The 17,780-nt window shown below is 40.6% G+C and overlaps 1 protein-coding gene across 1 annotated transcript; it reads left to right on the top strand.

Moving 5' to 3' along the window:
* Positions 1-1,346: 1,346 nt before the first annotated feature.
* On the top strand, positions 1,347-6,962 carry ANP32D (acidic nuclear phosphoprotein 32 family member D; the record flags this gene model as incomplete). The annotated part of the gene is given in 2 exon segments (XM_055295070.2): positions 1,347-1,766; positions 6,945-6,962. Coding segments are annotated over 2 exon segments (381 nt in total), but the record flags the coding sequence as incomplete, so codon positions are not given.
* Positions 6,963-17,780: the final 10,818 nt, after the last annotated feature.

Here is a 17,780-nt window from a genome sequence, read left to right as displayed (position 1 = left end):
CAGCACCATTTATTGAATAGAGAGTCCTTTCACTATTGCTTGTTTTTGTTGGTCTTGTCAAAGATTAGATATTTTTAAGTGTAAGGCTTTATTTCAGAAGTTTCTATTCTGTTCCATTTGTCTATGTGTCTGTTTTTGTGTCGATACCATGCTGTTTTGGTTACTATAGCTTTATAGGATAGTTTGAAGTCAGGTAGTGTGATGTCTCTGGCTTTGTTCTTTTTGCTTGGGGTTACTTTTGCTATTCAGGCTATTTTTTGGTTCCATATGAATTCAGAGTAGTTTTTTTCTAATTCTGTGACGGATGACATTGGTAATTTGATAGAAATAGTGTTGAATCTGTAAGTTGCTTTGGGGAATATGACCATTTTAATAATATTGATCTTACAATTCATGAACATGGGATGTTTTTCCACTTATTTGTGCCATCTCTGGTTTCTTTGAGCAGTGGTTTGTAGTTCTCCTTGTAGAAATCTTACACCTCTCCTTGGTTAGCTGTATTCCTAGGTATTTCATTTTCTTTGTGGCTATTGTAAATGGGGTTGTGTTCTTGATTTAACTCTCAGCTTGAATACTATTGGCATATAGAAATGCTACTAGTTTTGTATATTGATTTTGTGTCCTGAAACCTTACTAAAACTGTTTATCAGTTCTATTAACCTTTTGGCAGAGTCTTTAGGGTTTTCTGCATTTTAAAATGAGCATTGGCCGGGCGCGGTGGCTCAAGCCTGTAATCCCAGCATTTTGGGAGGCCGAGGCGGGCGGATCACGAGGTCAGGAGATCGAGACCACGGTGAAACCCCGTCTCTACTAAAAATACAAAAAATTAGCCGGGCGCGGTGGCGGGCGCCTGTAGTCCCAGCTACTCAGGAGGCTGAGGCAGGAGAATGGCGTGAACCCGGGAGGCAGAGCTTGCAGTGAGCCGAGATTGCGCCACTGCACTCCAGCCTGGGCGACAGAGCGAGACTCCGTCTCAAAAAAAAAAAATAAAATAAAATAAAATAAAATAAAATGAGCATTCTGGCTGCTGCAGGAAGATAAGAATGAGCCAGTTAGGAGGCTTTGACAACAGTCCGTGAGATATATAGTATGGCGTGGCCTAGAGATGATGAGAAGCGATCAGATTTAGGATACACTGTAAAGGTACAGCCAATACATCTATCTGATGTAAAATAGAAAAATAGAGGAAGTAGTCATTATTCTAAGGTTTTGGAGCAACTGGGTGAATGATAGCACAATTTAATGTGATGGGAGATAATAGATTTTGGGTGTGGGTGGAATTAAGGATTTACTTTTGGAGAAGCCAGTGGAGCTGGTTGAGCTTTCAAACGCGCGGTTGTGGGTTCGGGGTTTATTGATTGAATTCCGCTGGCTTGGGAGCCTCTGCAGAGAAAGCGTGAGAGATGGAGATGGGCAAACGGATTCATTTAGAGCTGTGGAACAGGACGCCCTCTGATGTGAAAGAACTTGTCCTGGACAACAGTCGATAGAGTGAAGGCAAATTGGAAGGCCTCACAGATGAATTTAAAGAACTGGAATTCTTAAGTACAATCAATGTAGCCCTCACCTCAATCGCAAACTTGCCAAAGTTAAACAAACTTAAGAAGCTTGAACTAAGCAGTAACAGAGCCTCAGGGGGGCTAGAAGTATTGGCAGAAAAGTGTCCGAACCTCATACATCTAAATTTAAGTGGCAACAAAATTAAAGACCTCAGCACAATAGAGCCCCTGAAAAAGTTAGAAAACCTCGAGAGCTTAGACCTTTTCTTTTTTTTTTATTATTATTATTATACTTTAAGTTTTAGGGTACATGTGCACAATGTGCAGGTTTGTTACATATGTATCCATGTGCCATGTTGGTGTGCTGCACCCATTAACTCGTCATTTAGCATTAGGTATATCTCCTAATGCTGTCCCTCTCCCCTCCCCCCACACCAAAACAGTCCCCGGAGTGTGATGTTCCCCTTCCTGTGTCCATGTGTTCTCATTGTTCAATTCCCACCTATGAGTGAGAACATGCAGTGTTTGGTTTTTTGTCCTTGCGATAGTTTACTGAGAATGATGGTTTCCAATTTCATCCATGTCCCCACAAAGGACATGAACTCATCATTTTTTATGGCTGCATAGTATTCCATGGTGTATAGTGCCACATTTTCTTAATCCAGTCTATTGTTGTTGGACATTTGGGTTGGTTCCAAGTCTTTGCTATTGTGAATAGTGCTGCAATAAACATATATGTGCATGTGTCTTTATAGCAGCATGATTTATAGTCCTTTGGGTATATACCCAGTAATGGGATGGCTGGGTCAAATGGTATTTCTAGTTCTAGATCCCTGAGGAATTGCCACACTGACTTCCACAATGGTTGAACTAGTTTACAGTCCCACCAACAGTGTAAAAGTGTTCCTATTTCTCCACATCCTCTCCAGCACCTGTTGTTTCCTGACTTTTTAATGATCGCCATTCTAACTGGTGTGAGATGGTATCTCATTGTGGTTTTGATTTGCATTTCTCTGATGGCCAGTGGTGATGAGCATTTTTCATGTGTTTTTTGGCTGCATAAATGTCTTCTTTTGAGAAGTGCCTGTTCATGTCCTTTGCCCACTTTTTGATGGGGTTGTTTGTTTTTTTCTTGTAAATTTGTTTGAGTTCATTCTAGATTCTGGATATTGGTCCTTTGTCAGATGAGTAGGTTGCGAAAATTTTCTCCCATTTTGTAGGTTGCCTCTTCACTCTGATGGTAGTTTCTTTGCTGTGCAGAAGCTCTTTAGTTTAATTAGATCCCATTTGTCAATTTTGGCTTTTGTTGCCATTGCTTTTGGTGTTTTAGACATGAAGTCCTTGCCCATGCCTATGTCCTGAATGGTAATGCCTAGGTTTTCTTCTAGGGTTTTTATGGTTTTAGGTCTAACATGTAAGTCTTTAATCCATCTTGAATTAATTTTTGCATAAGGTGTAAGGAAGGGATCCAGTATCTAGAATAAATAAAATACCTATAGTGACAAATTAAACAGACGAAGTGAAAGATCTCTACAAGGGAAACAACAAAGCACTGATGAAAGAAATTGTAGATGACACAAACAAATGGAAAAACATCCCATGCTCACAAATCAGAAGAATTAATATCATCAAAATGACCATACTGCCCAAAGCAATCTACAGATTCAATGCAATCCCTATCAAAATGCCAGCATCATTCTTCACAGAATTAGAAAAAGCAATTCTGAAATTCATATGGAACCAAATAGAGCCCAAACAGCCAAAGAATCTGGAGGATAAAGAACAAAGCAGTCCACATCACATTACCTGACTTCAAAATATATTACAACACTACAGCAACCAAACAGCATGGTATTGGTATAAAAATAGACACATAGACCAATGGAACAGAATAGAGAACCCAGAAATAAAGCCACAAATTTATATCCAAATTATTTTTGACAAAGCCAGCTAGAACTTACATTAGGGAAAGGACATTTTCAATAAAAAGTGCTGAAAAAATTAGATAACCACATGCAGAAGAATGAAACTGGACCTATGTCTCTCACCATATACAAAAATCAACTCAAAATAGATTAAAGACTTAAATTAAAAGCCTGAAACTAGGCCAGGCACAGTGGCTCATTCCTGTAATCCCAGCACTTTGGGAGGCCGAGGCAGGCAGATCACTTGAGCTCAGTAGTTCGAGACCAGCCTGGGCAACACGGCAAAATGTTGTCTCTACAAAAAGTATAAAAATTAGCCAAGCATGGTGGTGTATGTCTGTAATCCCAGCTATTCAGGGGGCTGAGGCAGGAAGATCGCTTGAGCTTCGGTGGTCAAGGCTGTAGTGAGCCACAATGGTGCCACCGCACTCACCCTGGGTGACAGAGCAAGACTCTGTCTCAAAAAAAAAAACAGACTGAAACTATAAAAATACTAGAAGAAACCCTAGGAAAAACTCTTCTGGACATTGGTCTAGGCAAAGAATTCATGACTAAGACCTCAAAAGCACAAGCAACAAAAACAAAAATAAATAAATGAAATTTAATTAAACTAAAAAGCTTCTGCAAAGCAAAAGAAATAACCAACACATGAACAGACAACCTGCAGAATGCGAGAAAGTATTTGCAAACTATGCATTCAACAGGGCATTAATATTCAGAATGTACAAGGAATGCAAACAACAACAACAAAAACAAATAATCCTATTTAAAAATGGGCAAATGACCAGGCGCAGTGGCTCATGCCTGCAATCCCAACACATCTGGATGTCGAGGCAGGAGGATCGCTTGAGCCAGGAGTTCAAGACCAGCCTGGGCAATGTAGCAAGACCCTATCTCTATTAAAATTAAAAAGTTAGCTGGGCATGGTGGTGTAAGCCTGTGGTTCCAGCTACTGGGGAGGCTGAGGTGGGAGGATCACTTCAGCCCAGGAGGTTGAGGGTGCAGTGAGCTATGATTGCACTACTGCACTCCAGTCTGAGTGACAGAGCAAGACTCTATCTCAAAAAAAAAAAAGTGAAAGAAGGATGTAAATAGATATTTTGCAAAAGAAGACATATGAATGGCCAAGTATAGGAAAAAATGCTCAACGTCACTAATCATCAGAGAAATGCAAATTAAAACTGCAATAAGATATCATCTTACACCGGTCCAAATGGCTAGAATTCAAAGGACGAAAAATAACTGATGTTGGTGAGGATGCAGAGAAAAGGGAATGCTTATACACTGTTGGTGGGAATGTAAATTAGTACAACCTCTATGAAAAGCAGTATGGAGATGATGGATATGTTAATTAGCTCCATTACAGTGATTATTTCACAATGTATACATATATCAAAACATCAGCTTGCATATCTTAAATATATACAATTTTTATTCATCAATTATACCTCATAAAAGCTGGGGGGAAGGATGTATTGGTGTATTTAATGAAATATTGAAAAGACATTTATTCTTCCTATTTAAGAATGAGGATATACAAGGAGGCTGCATGCCTTCAAATGACCCCTCAGCGCCGTCACTGTGCCTAGGTATCTGTGTTTACATCTCAGACCCATAGGAATGACCCCACAAAAACACTGAATCTCATTTGAAAAGAATTACAAGTGTTTGGGGTGGGGATAAGTGTCAGAAGGGAGAGGAGATAAGGCAGGCAATCACTGACTCCCTTCTGATCCAGTGACACCATACTATATGTGATACAAGTGGTTTGGGAATAGAATTCAGTAGACATTTCAGAAGGGTCAGGCTTCTCTACTTAACTCTGACTTATTACATTAGCCCTAGAACTCAAGTGGTGGAACAATCAATAGTTTAAATTAAGTATCCTTTCCCTTTACACAAAAAGTATCCATCAAACTCCAAAGGAAAGGAAAATGGTGGAAAGGCTAAATTAGCATGACTAGCAATAGTGGGAGTTCTCTTGCTGCCACCATTCTTAAGCCTTGGCCTCACCTCTGTTCCCACTCAGATTGGTCCCTAAAGAGTACATGAAAAGAGAAATGAGAAGTGGACTTGGGCAGAAAAATGAGCATAGCTAAATGAGCTAAATGGTAAGCATCATGTTTTCATTCTGCAAAACATGTCCTCTCTCTCTCTTATCATCATAAGGTTAGTTGGGACCCAGAAAAACGGCAAGTCCCTTGAGAACTTCCTTGCAAAATATGGTGCAACCACTATGAACAAGAAATGGAAGAATGAATTGTACAGGTATAAGAGGTAAGAGATCCTTTCCTGAGTTCCCCTTAGCCTTAGAATGACAGGGGAAGGCAGTGACTCTACTAGTAGGGCAAGAATGTCAGCTTACATGCCGGGCGCAGTGGCTCATACCTGTAATCCCAGCACTTTGGGAGGCCGAGGGCAGATCATGAGGTCAGGAGTTCAAGATCAGCCTGGCGTGTATGGTGAAACCCCATCTCTACTAAGAATACAAAAATTAGCCAGGCATGGTAACACACACCTGTAGTCCCAGCTACTCGGGAGGCTGAGGCAGAAGAATCGCTTGAACCCGGAGGCGGAGGTTGCAGTGAGCCAAGATTGCGCCACTGCACTCCAGCCTAGGTGACAGAGGGAGATTCCATCTCAAAAAAAAAAAAAAAGAATGTCAGCTTACGAGAGAGTTAGCAGCCCACTGTAGTACGCTATAAGAGACATATTGCAGCTGTAAGATTAATGATAACCGTAAGGCCCACTCAAACATCTCACAGGACCTACACTATATATCATGATGCAACTTATCCTAGTAATACTCTGGCCAGAGTTGGAAATCCCCAGGCCACCTTGCATGATACTGCTAACTGACATATAGTGTAGGCCCTGTGTGATATTTGAGTGGGCCTTATGGTTATTGTTAATCTTGTAGCCACAGTGTGTCTCTAATAGTATACTACACCCACAAAGGGTCTTATGACCAGAACAAAAGGAAATTGACTTAGCAAATATGCCTTGGACAGCCTTGCCAGCAACTGGATGAGGATCATCTACGCCATGCTAGATTACCAGGAGAGAGAGGGCCACACCTGAGGACCAGAGGGGATGAGTCACATGTGGAGCAGGAAATCAGCATAGAACCAAGGCAGGCCACCAGTGAGTAGATGCCTGTGGTCACCAACACCACAGTTACTCTGGGGTCAACATAACATCAGCCCCCAGTAAGAGACAAGAAGGGGGAAATCTTAATGTATAGTTATGAAACCTTAAATGACTGAGAAATCACAGAATTTTTCACTGAGTTCATACTTAACATGACTGAATTAAATTTTTGCTTCAGACATAAACAGAAGCTTGAAAGATAAATTAATACAGGTTGAGGATTCCTAATCCAAAATTCTCCAAAATTCAAAACTTTTTGAGCACCAACATGAAGCTCAAAGGAAATGCTCATTGGAGCATCTGAATTTTGGAATTTAAGATTAGGGATGCTCAACTGAGAAGTGTGATGAAAATATTCCAAAATCTGAAAAACTGTGAAATCCAAAACATTTCCACTCCCAAGCATTTTGGATGAGAGATACTTAACATGTAGCAGGTGTTTAAAATAAAATTATATTTTGCATACCTGAGTCTGTGGGCTAAAAAATTACAATACACCACTGATCAAGAAAATGCAAGTTAGACCAGGCACAGTGGCTCACACCTGTAATCCCAGCACTTTGGGAGGCTGAGGAGGGTGGATCACCTTAGGTCAGGAGTTCGAGACCAGGCTGGACAAAATGGTGAAACACTGTCTTTACTAAAAATACAAAAAACTAGCCAGGTGTGGTGGCAGGCACCTGTAATCCCAGCTACTTGGAGGTTGAGCCACGAGAATCACTTGAACTTGGGAAGTGGAGGTTGCAGTAAGCTGAGATCACACCATTGCACTCCAGCCTGGGCGACAAGAGCAAAACTCCATCTCAAAAACAAAAAAAAGAAAAAAGAAAATGCAAGTTTGTGTTGACATTACCTTTACTCCCTGAGACATCTTTGTCTTTGGACAGGAGATAAAAATGATTAACTACCTAGTGTCTTTACAGATTTTCAGACAGAGTTCGAATTTTATCATTTTGTTGCTTGACTTCCACAATGATCAAGCTATAGATTATGAATTTTAAAAGTGTCACAATGCAGTCCAGAAAAGATAACAGCCTGGTCACACACAGAAACCATCGAGGTGCTAAGGCAGCTGACTAAGCCTGTCTTGTATAATAGAATTCACCAGATATTGTGGGGAGAAGCTGGAGAAGGCCTTGCTGTTACACTTAGCTGAGCTCATTACCCATTGCTGATTCCTGATCTGAGGGTGAAGCAGGTCCTGGCATGGCCTTGTAAAGAGAGGACAACTGGAACCCATGCCAGGTCTCTCTGGACACCTTGTGTGAGACATTCTTTGGCTGTAACATTTCTCCTTAATTGAAGTTACTGCTGTGTTGTATCCTTTCCCGAAGTAACCATAGGTTGGTAAGCATCATTATTTGGGGTCCTGTGAGGGACCAGAAGTGTTTTTGGACTTTGCAATTAAAGAAAAATTAAGTGTTTTGGATTTAGCCATTACACTCTGCCTAACTGCTGCCATTAGTTCAGCCAGCCAGCATCATATGTGGGATTAGAAATTTGTCTCCCCAACTCATTTTTAGCTAAAACTATAACTAAGGCATTATTTAGATAGAAAAGGGGTGGTTCTGATAAAGAGGATGAAAATGAATCATTGACGCTATGTGGTTGGTTGCCTCCTTGCCCTTAGTTTGAAGTAGCACATGCTTTGAAATCACTTGCTGATAATAAACCTTCCCAGTGAGATCTGAAAATTATAAAACTGAAACCCCAGGAGCAAGTAAAATGGATTGGCAGGAAATTTCAATCTGGTGGCAGGTCCACTAAAATTCAGTTCCATGGTTGCTGCATTAGCAAAGATAAAAGGAAGCCCAAAGATCTCCTTTGGTTGAGCTTCACCCTCTCTGGCCAGGAGACGGCGCTCCAACCAAAGGAACCTGGGCAATCATAACCTGACACCGGGCCGTGCCTATGAGACTAATTACTACTAAAAAGATATTTAGGTAAGTCGAAATGTATTTCTAATATGTAGGCAATTTTAATTTTGATGTAGTTGTTTAATTTTTCTGTAATTAATGGGCCATTGAAAATTACATTCTTGTTAATTGTTGGAATTTTCTTACTGGCCTTACATGGCAAGTTTTGGTTATTCCTCAGCCATTATATATATATGCCACCTTTTTATGGCAAAAATTACTTTTTGGTTGTAAAGATGTTTATTCTGCGTTCTTTGCTAATAAAGAGTTGTTATTGGCCGGGCGCAGTGGCTCACACCTGTAATACCAGCACTTTGGGAGGCCAAGGGGAGCAGATCACAAGGTCATGAGATCGAGACCAACCTGGCCAACATGGTGAAACCCCATCTCTACTAAAATACAAAAAAAAAAAAAAAAATTAGCTGGGCGTGATGGCTCGTGCCTGTAGTCCCAGCTACTCAGGAGGCTGAGGCAGGAGACTCACCTGAACCTGGAGGCGGAGGTTGCATGAGCCGAGATCATGCCACTGCACTCCAGCCTGGTGACAGAGTGAGACTCTGTCTCAAAAAAAAAAAAAAAAGACATTTCAACTGGGGCAAGCTGACTGATAATGGAGGGAGGGCAAAAGGAAACATGAAAGTAAGGGGTTGTTAGGTGAAATAATTGAGACATTTTGTAGTGTTAAAAGCAGCTTCCCTTTGAGCCCTTGTTGAAATGGCTCCTGAGGGTTTTAGATCAAGGTGCAGTGTTCTTGTCCTTGAACACTGCTGAGTAGCGAAGAATGTTTGCCAGCTCCTAAGGGAATATTTGGGCTTATGCTGGATCTTCAGTTGTCTGCTACCTTTGCAGGGACAGTTCATAGGGCAGCTGCTAGTTCACTAGACTGGATCAAGGGAAGGACGTGTCATACATACCCAGATATGTCTGAGCTCCTGGTTCTGATGTGTTTCACATACACATTGGTGGTTTCTAATCAAGAGAGTGAGCACATGCTAGTATGACCTTGTAGGGAGAAGAATATTGGAGCTCCCTCCAGGGCTCTCTCCAGGACTCCTTGCTGGGAGGCAGCTTTTGGCTGTGATGCATATCCTTACTTTAATGCTGTGGCTACATTTGTATCATTTTTCCTGCAAATCATAGATTTGTAAGCAATGTCACTTTGGGTCCCTGGAGTCTTCTTTATCAATGGAGTCCTGTCTAACTGTCATCATTAGTACAAAAAAACCTCTCACCCTCAGGAAGTCTGCAGTTTAGTGGGAGCTGAATAGCAAGTGTGGGGTCAGCAAGGAGGCCCAGAAGCTTGGCAGGGAGGGTTTCTCATGAGCCAAGGGGAGAAATGGTAGGTTGGTCATTCAGATGCAATGAAGTCTAAATGAGCTAGGGTTATTTTGCCCTAAGCCCATAACCAAAGAACTTGCTGGGGGTTTTGAGAAAGGCAGACATTAGAAGATATATGGGTTTGAGGAAATTTTTTCTGGAGGGAGAATAAATCATAAGTACTCAAGGACTTGAATGAAGTCTCATAAAACTTGGAAATGAAAATAATAGATTTTTCTATTAAATAATAGCATTAGTATTTAATGGAATAGGCTAATGATATGCAAAATCAACTGAAGATGCAGCATGACTGACCATTAATATATCTAATATTATCTATATCTAACATGAACATGTCCCACCATACTCTCTAATCCCAAGTCCAAGGCTTTCCTGAGCTAAGCTGCAGCTACAGCAATCAGGAGGTGGGAGTGGTAAAGCCCCAGGTCCCATGGGAGTCCTGTCTGCAGCAGCAGCAGCAGCTGCTGCAGCATGTGCGACCCTTTCTCTCCAGGGGCTGAACATGGATGTTCCAGGAACATTAGGACTCGGGTGATGGACATACAGCTGAAAGGTTGGTATTGCCCCATGTAAATGCACCTCTCTATCTGACTCCCAAGCATCTAAAGAAGAACTAAAACAGAGGAAGTTTTCCCTATCTTGAGGATGGGAAAGCATAAGACTGGAGTGCAGAGGTGGGTGCCTGGAAGTGGGACTGGCAACTTGTCTGCTGCTACACTACAGGCGGAGATTCTCTTCTCTCATGAGACCATTACCACTTAAAGAACTGAAATAGCCAGTCTTTTGCCACAATGAGCAAACAAAACAATAGTACAAACAGGCAATGAGAGAGAACCATCAAGAGGAATAATCAGAACAACCCCATTAAAAAATGTTGAAGGAGATACACATGGACCAAAACAACTACCATGGAAAAAAATACATATATATGTGTGTGTGTGTGTGTGTGTATATATATATAATTTTTTTTGAGATGAAGTTTCGCTCTTTTTGCCCAGGCTGGAGTGCAATGGCATGATCTTGGCTCACTGCAACCTCCATCTCCTGGGTTCAAGTGATTCTCCTGCCTCAGCCTCCTGAGTAGCTGGGATTACAGGCACCTGCCACCATGCCCAGCTAATTTTTTGTATTTTTAGTAGAGATGAGGTTTACCTATGTTGGCCAGGCTGGTCTCAAACTCCTTACCTCAGGCGATCCACCTGCCTAGGCCTCCCAAAGTGCTGGGATTACTGCGCCCGGCCCAAAGAAAAAAATACGTGAAGAGGAATTACAGATTCAAATACAGCACAATAAAAGGCATCCTGGAACAAGGAGCTCTGATTTTATTATCTTAAAACTCAGACTTCCAGTTTCCACTCAAAAACGCAGAGGGCTAGGCCAGGCATGGTGGCTCATGCCTGTAATCCCAGCAAATTGGGAAGCAGAGGCAGGCAGATCACCTGAGGTCAGGAGTTTAAGACCAGCCTGGCCAACATGGTAAAACCCCATCCCTACTAAAAATACAAAAATTAGCCAGGCGTGGTGGCATGCACCTGCGTTCCAAGCTACTCAGGAGGCTGAGGCAGGAGAATCCCTTGAGCCCGGGAGATGGAAGTTGCAGTGAGCTGAGATTGTGCCACTGAACTCCAGCCTAAGTGACAGAGCAAGACTCTGTCTCAAAAAAAAAAAACAAAAAAAACAAAAAAAAAAAAACTAGAGGGCTGGAAAGATGTCACTCCCACTCTTATTTAAAAAAAAAAAAAAAAAAAAAGCTGAAAAAATTGAAAATCAGCAACTTTTCTTGGACCATAAGAGAACTGAGGTCACAGGGCAGATGACCATACAGAGATCAATCTGGAGAGGCAGGTTCCTGCAAGGAGACACAGAACCTGAGCATTTGCTTACCTAGGACAGAAGCTGCTGGGTGTTATGTAAAGAAGTAGGAAGATTAAACTGGAAATTTTGACAAATTGCTGGTGACTGAGTGTATGGTAGTATGAGACTTTGAAGTTCCTGAGGGTCACAATCATAGAGGGGTTCCCAACTTTTTCCAGCCTTTTCCTCCAGGAGCCCCATGAGGCTCTCAAGAAAATCTCTCCCCATAGTTCTAGCTGGGGTAGGAGAACAGAAGCCACTGTTAAATCCTCCCAGACCCGGTTCTCTTATCTCCCGTATAGAACAAAAGGCTAAACCAGAGGCAGGAAATTCGTCAAAGCCCCTACTCTGAGGGTACTGGTGCAATCCCATTGTAGCCAGGAAAACAGATTCAAAACCTTACCCTGAGGAAACTGGTGAATATGTAAAGGCAAAGGTACTAGGATAAGCCCAAACAATTCTGAGAAAAGAGAACAAAATTGGAAGATTCACATTATCCAATTCTAAGAATTACTACACAGTTATGGTAATCAAGACTGTCGTACCACACATACACAATGGAGTCTATTCAGCCATTAAAAAGATTGAGATCCAGTCATTTGTAACAGCATGGATGGAACTGGAGATCATTATGTAACGTGAAATAAGCCAGGCACAGAAAAACAAACATTGCATGTTGTCATTTATTTGTAGGATCTAAAAATCAAAACAATTGAACTCATGAACCTAGAGAGTAGAAGGATGGCTACCAGAGGCTGGGAAGGGTAATATAGGAAATATAGGAAAGCTTATTTCTTTTTCTTTTTAATTTTATTTTCTTCTTTCTCTAATTTCTGCCTCAAAAGTATTGCCACTTGGTTACAGGTTATGTTCTCAAGGACATGAAACAAGATGGAGGCCCGTACCCAGTTTGTTACTGATCCTTTTGCTGGGCTGGCTTGAACAGCAGGCTTGTGGGATCCTGGGCCTGCTTCCTAACCTAAGATACTCTTTCTTTGACAGAACCAATGAGAAAGACATGCAAAGCACACCAGATAGTCTACAGCTTACAACCAACCTCACAAATTCTTTGTCATTAATTATAAATTTACAAAGAATATAAACAATGATTCTTTTTTTATTTCTTGCCATTGTAGACTGGATTTATTTTTTTTATTTTTTTATTTTTTCTTTTTTTTATTATACTGTAAGTTTTAGGGTACATGTGCACAATGTGCAGGTTTGTTACATATGTATACATATGCCATGTTGGTGTGCTGCACCCATTAACTCGTCATTTACATTAGGTATATCTCCTAATGCTATCCCTCCCTCCTCCCCCCACCCCATGACAGGTCCTTGTGTGTGATGTTCCCCACCCTGTGTCCATGTGTTCTCATTGTTCAATTCCCACCTCTGAGTGAGAACATAAGGTGTTTGGTTTTCTGTCCTTGCAATAGTTTGCCCAGAATTATGATTTCCAGCTTCATCCATGTCCCTACAAATGACGTGAACTCATCATTTTTTATGGCTGCATAGTATTCCATAGTGTATATGTGCCACATTTTCTTAATCCGGTCTATCATCGATGGACATTTGGGTTGGTTCCAAGTCTTTGCTATTGTGAATAGTGCTGCAGAAAGCATACATGTGCATGTGTCTTTATAGCAGCATGATTTATAATCCTTTGGGTATATACCTAGTAATGGGATGGCTGGGTCAAATGGTGTTTCTAGTTCTAGATCCTTGAGGAATCACCACACTGTCTTCCACAATGATTGAACTACTTTACAGTCCCACCAACAGTGTAAAAGTGTTCCTATTTCTCCACATCCTCTCCAGCACCTGTTGTTTCCTGACTTTTTAATGATGGCCATTCTAACTGATGTGAGGTGGTATCTCATGGTGGTTTTGATTTGCATTTCTCTGATGGCCAGTGATGATGAGCATTTTTTCATGTGTCTGTTGGCTGCATAAATGTCTTCTTTTGAGAAGTGTCTGTTCATATCCTTCACCCACTTTTTGATGGGATTGTTTGATTTTTTCTAGTAAATTTGTTTAAGTTCTTTGTAGATTCTGAATATCAGCCCTTTGTCAGATGGGTAGATTGTAAAAATTTTCTCCCATTCTGTAGGTTTCCTGTTCACTCTGATGGTAGTCTCTTTTGCTGTGCAGAAGCTCTTTAGTTTCATTAGATCCCATTTGTCAATTTTGGCTTTTGTTGCCATTGCTTTTGGTGTTTTAGTCATGAAGTCCTTGCCCATGCCTGTGGCCTGAATGGTATTTCCTAGGTTTTCTTCTAGGGTTTTTATGATTTTAGGTCTAACCTTTAAGTCTTTAATCCCTCTTGAATTATTTTTTGTATAAGGTGTAAGGAAGGGATCCAGTTTCAGCTTTCTACATATGGCTAGCCGGTTTTCCCAGCACTATTTATTAAATAGGGAATCATTTCCCCATTTCTTGTTTTTGTCAGGTTTGTCAAAGATCAGATGGTTGTAGACGTGTGGTATTATTTGTGAGGGCTCTGTTCTGTTCCATTGGTCTATATCTCTGTTTTGGTACCAGTACCATGCTGTTTTGGTTACTGTAGCCTTGTAGTATAGTTTGAAGACAGGTAGTGTGATGCCTCCAGCTTTGTTCTTTTTGCTTAGGATTGTCTTGGCGATGCAGGCTTTTTTTTGGTTCCTTATGAACTTTAAAGTAGTTTTTTCCAATTCTGTGAAGAAAGTCATTGGTAGCTTGGTGGGGATGGCATTGAATCTATAAATGACCTTGGGCAGTATGGCCATTTTCACGATATTGATTCTTCCTACCCATGAGCATGGAATGTTCTTCCATTTGTTTGTGTCCTCTTTTATTTCATTGAGCAGTGATTTGTAGTTCTCCTTGAAGAGGTCCTTCACATCCCTTGTAAGTTGGATTCCTAGGTATTTTATTTTCTTTGTAGCAATTGTGAATGGGAGTTCACTCATGATTTGGCTCTCTCTTTGTCTATTATAGGTGTATAAGAATGCTTGTGATTTTTGCACATTGATTTTGTATCCTGAGACTTTGCTGAAGTTGCTTATCAGCTTAAGGAGATTTTGGGCTGAGACGATGGGGCTTTCTAAATATACAATCATGTCATCTGCAAACAGGGACAATTTGACTTCCTCTTTTCCTAATCAAATACCCTTTATTTATTTCTCCTGCCTGATTGCCCTGGCCAGAACTTCCAACACTATGTTGAATAGGAGTGGTGAGAGAGGGCATCCCTGTCTTGTGCCAGTTTTCAAAGGGAATGCTTCCAGTTTTTGCCCATTCAGTATGATATTGGCTGGGCGTTTGTCATAAATAGCTCTTATTATTTTGAGATACATCCCATTGATACCTATTTTTTGAGAGTTTTTAGCATGAAGGGTTGTTGAATTTTGTCGAGGCCTTTTCTGCATCTATTGAGATAATCATGTGGTTTTTGTCTTTGGTTCTGTTTATATGATGGATTATGTTTATTGATTTGCGTATGTTGAACCAGCCTTGCATCCCAGGGATGAAGCCAACTTGATCGTGGTGGATAAGCTTTTTGATGTGCTGCTGGATTCAGTTTGCCTGTATTTTATTGAGGATTTTTGCATCGATGTTCATCAGGGATGTTAGCCTAAAATTCTCTTTTTTTGTTGTGCCTCTGCCAGGCTTTGGTATCAGGATTATGCTGGCCTCATAAAATGAGTTAGGGAGGATTCCCTCCTTTTCTATTGATGGGAATAGTTTCAAAAGGAATGGTACTAGCTTCTCTTTGTACCTCTGGTAGAATTCAGCTGTGAATCCATCTGGTGCTGGATTTTTTTTGGTTGGTAGGCTCTGAATTATTGCCTCATTTTCAGAGCCTGATATTGGTCTATTCAGGGATTCACCTTCTTCTTGGTTTAGTCTTGGGAGGGTATATGTGTCCAGGAATTTATCCATTTCTTCTAGGTTTTCTAGTTTATTTGCATAGAGGTGTTTATAGTATTCTCTGATGGTACTTTGTATTTCTGTGGGATCGGTGGTGATCTCCCCTTTACCATTTTTAATTGCATCTATTTGACTCTTCTCTCTTTTCTTCTTTATTAGTCTCGCTACCTGTCTATCAATTTTGTTGATCTTTTCAAAAAGCCATCTCCTGGATTCATTGATTTTTTTAAAGGGTTTTTTGTGTCTCTATCTCCTTCCATTCTGCTCTATTCTTAGTTATTTCTTGCCTTCTGCTAGCTTTTGAATTTGTTTGCTCTTACTTCTCTAGTTCTTTTAATTGTGATGTTAGGGTGTCAATTTTAGATCTTTCCTGATTTCTCCTGTGGGCATTTAGTGCTATAAATTTCCCTCTACCTACTGCTTTAAATGTGTCCCAGAGATTCTGGTATATTGTGTCTTTGTTCTCATTGGTTTCAAAGAACATCTTTATTTCTTCCTTCATTTTGTTATGTACCCAGCAGTCATTCAGGAGCAGGTTGTTCAGTTTCCATGCAGTTGAGTGGTTTTGAGTGAGTTTCTTAATCCTGAGTTCTATTTGATTGCACTGTGGTCTGAGAGACAGTTTGTTATAATTTCTGTTCTTTTACACTTGCTGAGGAGTGCTTTACTTCCAACTATGTGGTCAATTTTGGAATAGGTGTGGTGTGGTGCTGAAAAGAATGTATATTCTGTTGATTTGGGGCGGAGAGTTCTGTAGATGTCTGTTAGGTCTGCTTGGTGCAGAGCTGAGTTCTATTCCTCAATAACCTTGTTAACTTTCTGTCTCGTTGATCTGTCTAATGTTGACAGTGGGGTGTTAAAGTCTCCCATTATTATTGTGTGGGAGTCTAAGTCTCTTTGTAGGTCTCTAAGGACTTGCTTTATGAATTTGGGTGCTCCTGTATTGGGTGCATATATATTTAGAATAGTTAGCTCTTCTTGTTGAATTGATCCCTTTACCATTATGTAATGGCCTTCTTTGTCTCTTTTGATCTTTATTGGTTCAAAGTCTGTTTTATTAGAGACTAGGATTGCAACCCCTGCTGTTTTTTTGTTTTCCATTTGCTTGGTAGATCTTCCTCCATCACTTTATTTTGAGCCTATATGTGTCTCTGCACGTGAGATGGGTCTCCTGAATACAGCATACTGATGGATCTTAACTCTATCCAATTTGCCAGTCTGTGTCTCTTAATTGGAGAATTTAGCCCATTTACATTTAAGGTTCGTATTGTTATGTGTGAATTTGATCCTGTAATTATGATGTTAGCTGGTTATTTTGCTCATTAGTTGCTGCAGTTTCTTCCTAGCATCAATGGTCTTTACAATTTGGCATGTTTTTGCAGTGGCTGGTACCAATTGTTCCTTTCCATGTTTAGTGCTTCCTCCAGGAGCTCTTGTAAGGCAGGCCTGGTGGTGACAAAATCTCTCAGCATTTGCTTGTCTGTAAATGATTTTATTTCTCCTTCACTTATGAAGCTTAGTTTGGCTGGATATTAAATTCTGGGTTGAAAATTCTTGTCTTTAAGAATGTTGAATATTGGTCCCCACTCTCTTCTGGCTTGTAGAGCTTCTGCCAAGAGATCCGCTGTTAGTCTGATGGGCTTCCCTTTGTGGTTTACCCAACCTTTCTCTCTGGCTGCCCTTAACATTTTTTCCTTCATTTCAACTTTGGTGAATCTGACAATTATGTGTCTTGGAATTGCTGTTCTTGAAGAGTATCTTTGTGGCGTTGTCTGTATTTCCTGAATTTGAATGTTAGCCTGCCTTGCTATGTTGGTGAAGTTCTCCTGGATGATATCCTGCAGAGTGTTTTCCAACTTGGTTCCATTCTCCCCGTCACTTTCAGATACACCAATCAGACATAGATTTGGTCTTTTCACATAGTCCCATATTTCTTGGAGGTTTGTTCATTTCTTTTTACTCTTTTTTCTCTAAACTCCTCTTCTCACTTCATTTCATTCATTTGTTCTTCAATCACTGATACCTTTTCTTCGAGTTGATCAAATCGGCTACTGAAGCTTGTGCATGCGTCACGTAGTTCTTGTGCCATAGTTTTCAACTCCATCAGGTCACTTAAGGTCTTCTCTACACTGTTTATTCTAGTTAGCCATTCGTCTAATCTTTTTTCAAGGTTTTTAGCTTTGTTG

The sequence above is a fragment of the Symphalangus syndactylus genome, chromosome 10 (genome assembly GCF_028878055.3).
Source record: "Symphalangus syndactylus isolate Jambi chromosome 10, NHGRI_mSymSyn1-v2.1_pri, whole genome shotgun sequence".
NCBI lineage: Eukaryota > Metazoa > Chordata > Mammalia > Primates > Hylobatidae > Symphalangus > Symphalangus syndactylus.
Note: the sequence above shows the minus strand (reverse complement) of the source record. Positions and strands in the feature narration are given on the sequence as shown.